General features: G+C 40.0%; 1 protein-coding gene across 3 annotated transcripts in view; it reads right to left on the reverse strand.

Moving 5' to 3' along the window:
- ATF7IP (activating transcription factor 7 interacting protein) overlaps positions 1–12,745 on the reverse strand; it is a 104,609-nt gene that overhangs the window by 52,864 nt on the left and 39,000 nt on the right. For all 3 annotated transcript variants that reach the window (XM_066633643.1, XM_066633644.1, XM_066633641.1), the window contains exon 2: positions 2,203–3,293. In XM_066633643.1, coding sequence (XP_066489740.1) covers positions 2,203–3,286 — 1,084 coding nt within the window. In that variant the 5' untranslated portion in view covers positions 3,287–3,293. The remainder of the gene's footprint in view (positions 1–2,202; positions 3,294–12,745) is intronic.

Genomic DNA, 12,745 nt, shown 5'->3' on the forward strand with positions numbered 1-12,745 from the left:
TTTTCCCCTGAGAGCTCTCTTTCTCTTCTATCAAGGACTCAGAGTGAACTCAGTAGTGATCTTGGGTCTGTGACAGTGAAGTGGAGATTCTGGTTCCAGATGGTCTCTGCTGCTCACCCTAGCTCTTCTATGTGGTATGGTCCAGATGTAGAGGATTTATGCTCTCCTCCCTCTAGATGCTGGCCCTGGCTGTGACTAAGATGCCAAGGTAACTGGACAGTGCCATGCTTAGGTAAGCTCTGACCAGTGTGGCAATGAACTGGTCAATGCAGGCCACCAGCCTTTCCAAGATGATCCCTAGGGCACCTGAAATCCCCTGGGGCAAGTGAAAGGTGACATGACAGCAGCTGGGGAGTTTGAATTGCTAGAATGGTGATGACTATTACTCTAGATTGTTTTCTGGTGCTCTTTAGGACATGCTGTAACACTCTGTAGCTGCCCCAGTTGTGGATTAGGAGTCCCTTGTCCCCTTTCCCCAGGGGATGGATGTGGGCTTGCCTGGCTTCTCTAAATGCACTCACTGTCCACTAGAATGCATAGGCCTGAAGGGGGGTACACTTACTAAAGCTTCAGTGGAAGGTCTCCTCTCGGGCCCAGGCTAGAGAGCCAGTAGGCAGCTTGTTAGGGCAGCTCCTGGTGCTGCTGGTGGTGTGGAAGCTTCAGAACCACATGGCTGTTACATTCTATCCCTGCTACATGGAAGGGAACTTCTGCAGCTGTCTCCATCACCACTGGGGGGGGTGGCAGGCCTCTCAATGCTTCCAGTGGGGAGCTATTGCCCTCACTGCACCCCTACCAAACTTGTAGGGCCAACCACCAGTACTATGAGCAGGCGCCTATTTAAGCAACTGCTGCTAGTCTCTGCAGCCAACAGTGGGACAACAGATATCCATAGCGCCTTTACTTTCTTGGTCACTGCAACACTGTTTGTAGCCTTTCAGCCACAAGTGGGAAGGCAAAATTGGCTGCCCAGGCCTCCTGGCACATCTCTCATATTCCATAAAGTCAAAAAAGGACTTTGTTGTCACAGAAGCAAAATAAAGCTCCTCCCACTGTTCTTTAATTTAATGGCATTTCTCTCCACATGGAACACAGAATTCCAAAAGCACAAGTAATTAGCAACAGGTCACACATATTTAGGACTGAGTTTCAAGCCCACAGCACTTACACTGAAGATAGCACCTCGTCCATGTGATCTGGCAGTATGATCTGTAAAGCTCTGAAAGTTTGATGAGTTGGGTCTTCTGAGCTTATATTAATACTGTGCTCATGTTGTTTAACTACATTTAACTTTTAAAACATTTTAAGCGGATCTTGGCATTCCAACATAAACAGGATACATTAACAATAATTCAGAGTGCTTGGCAATGACCTCTAAGGCTCTTAATGGTTTGAAATGCAAATACTTGAAAGACCATCTCTCCACATGTGCATCTGCCTGCATGGCCCTGTATGGTCATCTAAACAGGCTTTGATGCTGGTGCAGGCACTATCAGAATCATGGTTGGCAATGACTGCAACATGACCTTCTCTTTTGTGATTTCCAGACTGCCAATTCCCTTCCAGTTGAAATCAGGATCACCCCCCCCCCCCACACACACACACACCAACACAATCCATAGGCATGTTAACACTTCCATAGGCATGTTAACATAGGTGTTCCATAGGCCTGTTAACAATTTTTCATTTCAAGAAGCTTCCAACTGATTTCGTTTCCCCCCCTCCTGCATATGCTTGAGTTACCTATGTTTTATTTTTGCATGCTCTCCTTTGTCATTAATGTTGTTTTAATTTTACAATGTTTATTGATTCACTGTAAGGTTGTAAGCCACTCTGAACTTTCCTATCAGGTAGGAAAGTACGATAATATAGTTTTTACAGCATTATTGTTTATTTCATTGTTTTACTGTAACAATTACCTTGCTTTTGTCACTGCACTCACTGAATATTAAAATATTTTCTAATAAAATGATGGATTACCAGTTCATGATCAATATTTTACCAGTCAATTGACCATAGTAGTCATGGAAGAGAAATATCAAACTTTACAAAACAAAAAATACCAGTATTCCCAAAGCACACATTTGAATACTCATACAATTTATTATGTCTCTATTATTATTATTTTACTCATGACATGAATCCAATTTCAACACAAAATGATCAAGAACCACTATTTAAAAAGGAAGAGGTATCACTAACCTGAAAGACTTGTATGGTTTGGCATGACTGTTTCAGTTTCTTTGTCGCAACAGAGTTCCTCTTCATCAGATAGCACCAAGAAAGCTTCTTTGGGCAAATTTTCACTGCTTTCATGTTTGGATGGAGAACTTAATGAGTTTTCTGCTTTATCTTCAGCATCTAGATTAGGATTTTCCACTGGAAGCAAGGCGGATTTAGAGAAACAGTTTAATGCATCTTCTGCTGGGGCCAACTTTTCTAAAATTGGAATAATTTCATCTGTTTCTATGGTGGCTGCATTCCCCAAGACACTCTCTACTGGTTCATCTTCTAATGCTTTTTGAGAGCTAGTCCCTAGGAGATCTGAAGATTCGACATTCTTGTCCTTTACATCCTTGTCTGTATCCATACTACTAGATATTGCTTCTTCCCCAATGCCATCTTTTACAACAGCTTCCTCAACACTCTTTTCTTCTTCCATAGGGAGTTCAGGAGTAAGAGCTGGGTCATTTGTTTCTACTGGCTCTGTGGAGTTCTCATTAATATCACTTATTAATTTATTTTCATCATCAGGCTGCTCTGATGTAGCTTTCTGGTCTAAATTATCTTTTATACAAATATCTTCACAGTTCAAATCATCCTTTATATTGACCTCTTCCTGCAAGTCATTATCTCTATGACAGTCAAGCACCTGACTTTCAGAATCAGGAATTGAAGTACTGTGAGCATCTTCATGATCTTGCTCAGAAACATTGTTCTCAGGAGACATAGTTTCAAGTTTAGGTGTCAAGTCATTGGCCTGGTTCTCTTTGATATCTGGACTTTGGGCATCACTAATTTCTTCAGAGTCTCTCTTTCTTTCTTCAGAGTCAAGGCATACATCTTCTATTCCATTCAACTCTTTCTCCTCTGGACAGTCAGAATTGATTGAAGGGGAATTGAGATCTGAATCGCCATTTTCATGTTTTCCATTTAACAACTTATCAGTAGTCTTCAAAAACTCCTCCTTCACCTTATACACACACTCAAGCTGTTGTCGACCACTTGCTCTCATGGTTTTGCGAGCCTTAAATACCTTTTTTTGAGGCTCTTCATTGCTGTCCATCTTGACCCTGAAAAAGTATGTACTTTTAAGGCAATGGAATATAAAAAAATGATTCTATACACTTTACACAGACTGCCTGACCCAATTTTTACAAAATTAAAACAAAAAGTCTCAGGAACCATGCGTGGATAAACATTTGGAGAAACTTTTGATTCAGTTAAGATGCATTGGCCTCTGAGGAACAAATCACTCTGTGGATCAACTTATAGAAAAACAAATTTATATTCAATTAGGAATTTTTAAATGCGTGTGAATAGATTCAACAGAAAATGCTACACGAAGAAAAATCTAACAAGAAATGTATCCTACTATGTAAGGAATAATAGGAAACCATAAGTTATGTGAATAACTGACCTACCAAAGTATCCCACCAAGCTCATATAATTGCCATATTGCACCTTATCCTTAGAATGACCATTCCAAGATAAAGGGAGAAGCTTTCCTGCTCCCTGCTGTACTTTATGCCTATTTTAATAGTCTCTAGTCCCCACTCTCCTCATATACTGAGATACTGGTTTACCTCAAAAATACTTAACAGCTTCAGTACAGTCAGACTGTGAAATATTTAAAATATTTCTATTCATTATAATTAAAATCTGGCAGGAACTTCCAAATACATATAAATCTAATTTTAGGAATGCCATTACTTTTAATGGCATTTTCAATTTTAAAAAGTGCACTGAACTAAGAAAATGTCTATATCCTCCTCCTGTGCCATCAGGTCCAAGCAATGTCTTAAGGCACACAGTGCAGAAATCTTGCTAACACTAAGCAAATATAAGTCTAATCAGTTCTTGGAATGGGAGATCACCTATATATTATGTGTATCATCTTGAGCTCTGTGAAAGAAAGGAAATATAAAACAAAAGAAACAGGTGGCACACATACAAACACCCCTGCTATTCAGGCTCAACATTCTTGTATTAGTTTTTTAAGAAGCATCTGACAGGAACCTTGCAACAAAACAAAGACACATACCCATGAACTGCACATACCCATGCACCTAACCAGGATATAAATTGCTGCTCCAGTTTAATGGCATAGTTTTCTACTTTAAAACAGCTGTCCATATGCATTTTCTAGTGAGTAGGCTACTGTGCCTTGGCTCATGTCAAAGGACAGGCAAAGAGAAACACAAGGCCACCAAAATGCCCTTGATCAGATGAACATGGAACTCAACCAACATTCCAGAAGGCAGTTCCTCCCCCCACCCAAGTAAAAAGGATAAAAACAGAGGCCTGAGTGACTGGTAAAGTCAAACTTTTTTTAAAGTCACGTAAAGTTAGGTGGATCTCAAAAGAGTGTCATTTTAAAAGTGAGTCCCGGTGCTAAAATGTTTGGCAACCACTTGTTTCCACAACAAGTGGTGATGGCCACAGACTCTTGTATTTCCCCAAATGGGTGCATTGGTGCAAGTGATCAGAGCCATTTCAAGAACATTTCTGAGATGCACAAAAGGTGTGCTTCAGTCAAGTCATTAGTACACCACCACCAAACACCTGCTGTACCACTAGGAAGTCTGATACTATTAATGCACCAATTATATAGTCAGGTCTATATATTCATATGCCTTTATAGCTATACATTAGCACATGGATTCTTTTAAATTTTATTTAAATTTTTTAAAAAAGGAATTCAATTGCATTAAGCATCACTTAATCTAACTTCATTTATAATATTGTCTGAATATAATACAAAAATATATACTCAAATGAATCCATGACCCTGAATTCAATAACTTAAAAAATCTGCTATGAAAAATATGGCCCAGAAAAAGATGAACTATAAATTTGCATATTGAGTTATGTATTGTACTTTTTATTCTGGGAATTATGACTACTTATAGTATGTATATGTATGTTGGCAACCTTCAGTCTCGAGAGACTATGGTATCGCGCTCTGAAAGGTGGTTTTGGAACATCGTCTAGTGTGGCTGAAAAGGCCAATTCGGGAGTGACAATCCCTTCCACAACGGGAGCAAGTGCAGTCTGTCCCTGGTCTGTCTCCCTGGCTATGGGCCTTCCTTCTTTGCCTCTTAGCCTCAGACTGTTGGCCAAGTGTCTCTTCAAACTGGGAAAGGCCATGTTGCACAGCCTGCCTCCAAGCAGGCCACTCAGAGGCCAGGGTTTCCCACTTGTTGAGGTCCACTCCTAAGGCCTTCAGATCCCTCTTGCAGATGTCCTTGTATCGCAGCTGTGGTCTACCTGTAGGGCACTTTCCTTGCACGAGTTCTCCATAGAGGAGATCCTTTGGGATCCGGCCATCATCCATTCTCACAACATGACCGAGCCAACGCAGGCGTCTCTGTTTCAGCAGTGCATACATGCTAGGGATTCCAGCACGTTCCAGGACTGTGTTAGGAACTTTGTCCTGCCAGGTGATGCCGAGAATGCGTCGGAGGCAGCGCATGTGGAAAGCGTTCCACATAAGTATGACTACTTATAGTCACCTTGCAATCAGCATGATCCTCTGCTTTCCCTATCATGGAGAAACAGAATTCTGCCCAAGTACCAGAAAGTTTTGCTTCCGAAATGTTCGGGGTATAGTTTTTCAAGTAAATGATCTTGCTTAGAACCTTTGTATGTCTTTACAGAGCCAAAAAGAAAAACTTAATTTCAAAATTGTTCTCCTAAGCAAATTTAAATTCTGTAGTGCAAAAGAGTGGGCTACAATTGATCACAAGTTTTTGGATTACACTCAAAGTATAAAGACTGTTCAATTGGAAACAGACATGTTTTTAGTTGTTATAGCAGCATATCAAATGCATAACTGTTCAGGAAATATGACTCAGAAAGATGCAAACATGACTAAAACACTGATTTAGAATTGTCGGTTTAAAATACAGTAGTCCTGACCAGTTCATAAAACTAATGGTAGTATAAAAAAGTGATTATCTGAGTCTGACAGCAGTTAAAGTAGAATGAAATCTACATTATCCCTTCACAAACACAAATTCTTCAAATTTTCTTCGTTACAGAAAATAACCCAGTGAGGGTATGTACTCTCTGTCCAAATATATTCTGAAAGTGTTGTGCAATCCTATCCTGTGCTGGAACAGGCAGGCAGGCTAGTCTGCACTGTATTCAGCACAGGGCAGAAGGTGGATCCTGAGCAAACTGGAATAAAGAGATTTATTTCCCTTCGCATCATGTTGCACAGCAGCCACCTCAACTGGGCTACTCGGATCCACACCAGCTAAATTGCTGGCACAGATCTGAGCAGCCCGATGTAGAACCAGGCTGCTCACAACAGGGGTTAGCATCTGGCCTAAGACCTGGAGGCTGGTTCCACCCTTCTAGGTCCGGTCCACTTGCTCTCCCTCGGACCCAGAACACCCCGTTCTGCCCTCCCCAACCTCCCGGCTAGCCTTCCCAGACTGGTGTGAACTTAATCCTGGCTCAGTGAGGGTCTGGCGCAGGGAAGCTGGCATACATTCTCACGCCGGCCTCCCTAACTCCTGAGTTACTGCAGATATGTCTTATGGCACATTTACAATACTTCCAGATTGGCGCAGGGGACTTGCGCCGGTCCAATGAGCACTCTGGATTCCACTCCAAGCCTCAATTATAAACCCATTATAAGGTATATCACTGGTGAATATGATAGATGAAGAACGTTCAAGGGAATAACATTAAACTGATCTCCATTTCGTCCCTTATTTATTTACCTAGAAATTTGTGTGCTTGCATTTTGCTATGATTCAGATCTCAGATGACTGCAATGCAGCTTTTTTAAAGAACACTCTCACACACACAATATACAAGACAAAATTTAAGTAACAAGACAAAAGTTGGCAATTTGCTAGACTACTTAAATATTCTGTGTGCAGTAAATCTGACTATAGCGTAATTTCAATCCATATCCACAAGGGTGCACACTGTTGCCACTTAACATATTTTTAAGGATGGTGAACAGAAAAAGAATACAAAGTAACAGAGAATTAGATCACAATAGATCTGTTTAGAATAATTTGGTCACACCTAAGCAAGCCAATCAGCAGTCTTCTTTCATATGTCTTATAGCTCTAGAAGAATGGAGAGGCTACAAAGTTATTTTCTTATCTATACTCTGGTTCTGGGAGAACACACACATGCTATTTTGCGGTAAGTAATAATCATACTTGAAGAGTCTTCAAAATTTATGTTCCAACAGATTTGAGCTTTTTAAGAATCACATGACCAAATTCATAAGAATATTCAAGGACATTCTGCATTTCCAACACTTCAAAGTACAAGCATTAACTTCTAAAAGAGATGCTGTACTATATAGGCTTTGGAATCTCTTCCATTCTAAACTATGGCACCCACACTGACCCTACGGATAACAACGATTTCAATGAAGATGGTATTCAGGTAGTTTTGCCTTTATTCACTACATATTCACCCCATACTTCTTGCAAGTATGGCCTTGCTGGCTATGTGCCAAAGTACAGAACAATGCCTTCTGGAACTCAACAGTCTTGTTTCAAGAAAGGGAAGCTTTGGTTGCACAGGGCAGCATCAAAAACAAAGCACACACATAATTTTTGCCTTTTTCCTTAGCAAGAGTTTTCATAGATAGCTGTGCAACATTTCCCATGTTAAAGTACTCTCTTCTTTAGAATATTTCATACAAAGCTACATAAAAATATTAAGTTACACACTGACCAATTATTTCAGTGTATAAAAATCACTTCAGCCAGTAGGAATTTATCAAATCAATGCTTTCTTTTTTATTCAAAAGGCAAGTTTAGTTCTGTGACCACCAGTGCTTATTTGGTAAAATCAGCGTACCAGTGGATTTTAACAAAACCCAAAAGGATCCTTTTCCTACCAATTAGGTAGTGCTCCTTTCCCCTCCCCTACATTTTCCCTGAAGAGGGATCACTGTTGTGTGGCAACAAAAGATGGCATTAGCATAGCTGCAAAAGATTAGCCTATAATGGTTAACTCATGTGAGCAGCTCCTGAACAGCTGAAAAGGCTGGCCAATCAGCGGCCAGTTCTTTGAGTTTTGCCTGGTAACAAGGGAGAAGGAGAGAAGAGAGGGAGGTTAAGGAAAGACAGCAAACAAACTAGAAACCAACACAACAGCGTGCAGTGGTTCTCTACATAATATATGCTTTAAAATACTCTAGAACAGCATTTTTATATGTCACAACAATACATAGTGTCTGCTATACACAAGTATGTAGAAGAAAAACTATGTAAACATATAATGTTCATTAGAATTATCCTGTTTATTGTTTTCTATATATACAGAATGTAATCTAGGCACACAAATCTGATGTGCACATAGTGTCGCCTGCAAAGTAATCAAGAACAATCATTGGCCAGGGCCTCTTGTTCTAGATTCCAGTTTTCCAATACACGGTTTAAAAAAATCCGACCACTCAACTTTTCTAGAACCTGGTCGGAACATTTCCCAATAACCTATTAAAATTCAATTGTATGCTCACCCAAATATTATCTTTCATGTGGATGAATGTGTGTTATATCATTGTACACTCTGAACAGTGTTCTGGTAACTTTCATATTGCTATTGTATTTCACCTCAGTTTGCATTAAATATTTAGTTTTTCCTCAAAAAGCACAAAAGACATTAAAACACAATTTATTAGAGTTCTACAGATTATATACAAGCTTTTTTAATGTATAGAAAATAAATATTTCCATGTTCCATTTATGTTCTGTACTATATTAATAGATTTTTCATCCTGTTATACTAAAAAGAAAATCATGTATGCATTTTGCCAAAAGAATATGAATTAGACCTGTACTGCAAGATACATACTTCTGTTGCTTATTTTACTTCCTAATAATTTAATTAAAAACAATTGGGCAGTTCACATTACTGTCCATAGAATACTATTTTGCTCCATTATAAGAGTATAAAAAAAATAATAAAGTTACAGCACTCCTCCTCCCCTAATTCCTTGAGACCTTGTAATTTCTGAAACATACCCAAGAGGGAGCCAGCTGTAGCCACACGCTTAGTTTGCATGATCACCACACAGGAAAAATAAATCAGCCGCCTGCTTCCCTGTCACCGAGTTCCTTTCCTAGTACAATTCTGCCTAACCTGATTGGCTCAAGAAAGCAGTTACACATCCACCAACCAGGAGACTGCATTCTGGATTCTGCCCAGCAACAAGAAAGAATCCTGTGGAACATTCAGAAGAGTGTCTAAAAGCAAGAGATTGCTGAATAGTTAGGAAATTTTGAAAGCATATTCTTATAAATGGAAATCAGCCACTATAGCGTTAGTTATCTAGCAAATATTGAGTTTAGATTGTTGCTTAAAAGTACAAGGTGTCAAGCACTAGATCTATGTTGCACAGGAAAATACAGATCTGGACGTTTCAGAGACTACAAGAAAAACTGCAAGAGAAACAAGTTATGTGGCCCAGCATACAAACTTGCATATGTCAGGTGTGCACGCTGTCCTCACATCTGGAATGTGCACAACTCTCTTAAGTGGAACAATGTGCAAGTTCAACCTTTGATATTACAAAACAGCACAGAGAACAAGAGAAGTGAACCACTCACACTTCATTTCACATCAGCATTTTAACACCCAAAGCCACCTTTGAACTGCTTGAATCTACATATGCTGCTGAGGGCTGCTGCATCACCCGCAGTTACCCAAGTGCAAGCAAGTCTAAGTCACATGCAAATTAAATGTGGCAGGCAAGCCAATCAGCTGTGATGGCTTATCATTCAATGCAGATTCCTTTGTTCAGCATGCTCTCCATTTATAATCTATCAGTACATTTCCATCATCATCACTATGTGGTTTGGAAAATATTTTAACTGCGGATATAAAATTATATACATCTTGGCATACTGCACAAGTTCGTTTCCACAGAGACAATCATGGCATTGTGCTCCTGCCCACTTTTTGTGATGTCTTTGACTATGGGTCCAGGATTGTTCTCACAGCTGGTTAAGCAAGGAGCCGGCATTCTGCTGGTGAAGCAGGGAGGAAATCTGGTCATATTATGATGGCTAGGATTGCATTTGGAGGCGTACCTCACTTGGCATGTCCACGGTGTACTCCCACTTTAGTTACATCTCACTTGTACAAGGTAGTGAATCTGAACTGAAAATTTTTCTTTGCCCAAGAGTTTTAACTATAGCAGAAGATCACTGCACACTTCATTTGAATTTTAACTAGGCAAAGCAGAAGAAAAAATAGTCCTACTTGAAATAAAATTATGCAGCACACGACAAACAGTAGGTGCTAAACTATTTTCTAACACAGGGGGATACACGGACCTTAGCTCTTGCACCAAAAATGTAAGCAAATCTGTGGCCTTAGCACACGTATAATATGAAAAACATTGGTTTTACAGGTACTTCAGATTGATGAAAATATCTATGATGAAAATACCCACTTTGAAGCATCAAGTGAATATTTGTTCAATATAATGCCTAGAAACAAAGGAAACTGCTTTATACCTAGTCAGACCCACAGAGTTCATCTAGCACAGTATTGTTGATGCTGACTGGCAGCAGCTCTCTAGGGTTTCAGAGAGGGGTGTTTTCTCTGCCCTACCTGGATATTGAACTTTGGACCTTCGGCACCCAAGCATATACTCTTCTACTAAGCTACAGTCCTGTAGACAAGCAACTTTTACTATGAATTCTTACATTTGTAACTACTTTTTTACATATAATACATGTTCTATAAGCTAAGATTATCCAAGTATGACCTCTAAATCCTAAGAGCTGTACTCTATCTCACGATCATATCTTAAAATTATATCTTAGGATCATGTGATATCGTCAGTAGAAGACCTCTGAAGTTGCTCATAAAATTTGACAAAACACAACACAATCACAAAAAACTTAAAATGTGGAAATTCAGCATTAAGAAACTAGCATTTATAGAAGGTATCATGGCAAGTTTAAATACTCTATACAGGTACAATAATATTCAGCTTCAAAAAAGGAACAGTTTGAAAACCTACCTAGATAGTTTCTAATTGCTTTCTCAGAAAACATATTGTTTGTCTATTCTTTTTTCCTCTTATGAGGTTTTTTCAGGGACCTGAAACGCACCTGTTTGCACATGCACAGCCACAGTGGAGGTCACTGCCAAACTTACATCACACTCATAAGTGTAGATAAAAGTAGACTGGATATCAAGTCTGGAAGCATGGTTACAAGAAGGAATTAGCTTTTCTTCCAGGTAACCTACCAATTATTTTGACATTTAAAATGATGGAGTATTTTGCTTGTGTAGGAAAGCATACCCTAACTAGGAAACCCCCCCCCCCGTGGCCATGTTACCATCTTATAGCAAGCTGAGCAACAAAAGTATACGTGGCTAGTTCAATGTCAAACAGCAGACTAAAGATTTGCATAGTCACACTGGTTGGCTGCTTGAGATCAGTTTGTCTAAGTCCCTCAAGAGCAGAGGCTGAGAATCAGCAGGAAGCACAGAAAGATCTGCCTGGCAACAAGACTAAAAATAGAATCAGTATAGGAGGCACTGGAGGGAATGTAAAAACAGAAGCAGAGCACAAACCAAATCATCCTGCCTCTACATACAAAGTTATTCAAATATAGGGAGATGTTCCTCACCAAAAATGAACTCCAGAATGCTTTATGAATAGGATAGATCAGGGCTTTCCAAACTCCAGCCCATTGGCCAGATTTGGCACCCTGCCTTTTCCCTCCCCTGTGTGGACGGCACTTACCTTTCTACAGAGGAGCCATCCTTCCCAGCTGCTGATTTCCCCCAAACTGAACTCCGGCCCACCACTTCCAGGTTTCATCGCCCCAGCAGCCATTGTATCTGGATTTCTGGGTAGGCGCGGCAGGCTGGAGCACAGTTTGGGGGAGATCGGCAGTGGGTAAGGACAGCTCCCTGGCGAAACGGTAAGTGCCAGTCGCACTGGGGATGCCTTTCCCATTGTCCAGCAGTCTCCAGTTTGGAGACCACTGGAACAGGTCAACATGTACATTAAACAGCATTTATATTCCATCAGACTCTTTTTGGAATTACTTCTAAGGTGGGAAATGCAGCTCAGTCTTCAGATGTTAGACTCAACTACTGTGTAGTTTTGGAAAGTTATGACAATTCCATTATGTTCTCATTCATCTAGAATAAATATCAAGAGAGTAAATACATGCAAAGAAGTGGTCAAACTTTTATCAGATTTGTATCCCACCCTTACTTTAAGGAGCTCAAACTAACATATAAGAAGGAGTAATCCAGTCCACATCAACTGCAGAAGCCGCTAATGGAGATATTCCCAGAGAAGAGAAACAAAGCCCCCCCAGGACACTCAACAAACTAGGTTATGCAGAAATCCGATTTGCCTGTGTTTTCTATTGCTGATGACAACCTGATATACAATCAGTGCAAATTCAATGCAATCAGTGCAAATTCAAAGTGGGCAAAGCAGGGGGGAGGAGAAGAGAAGGGCTCTGTTTACATTAATGGTAGACTGGAACAAGTCCATGGAGTTTTC

Source organism: Tiliqua scincoides, chromosome 7, assembly GCF_035046505.1.
Source record: "Tiliqua scincoides isolate rTilSci1 chromosome 7, rTilSci1.hap2, whole genome shotgun sequence".
Taxonomy (NCBI): domain Eukaryota; kingdom Metazoa; phylum Chordata; class Lepidosauria; order Squamata; family Scincidae; genus Tiliqua; species Tiliqua scincoides.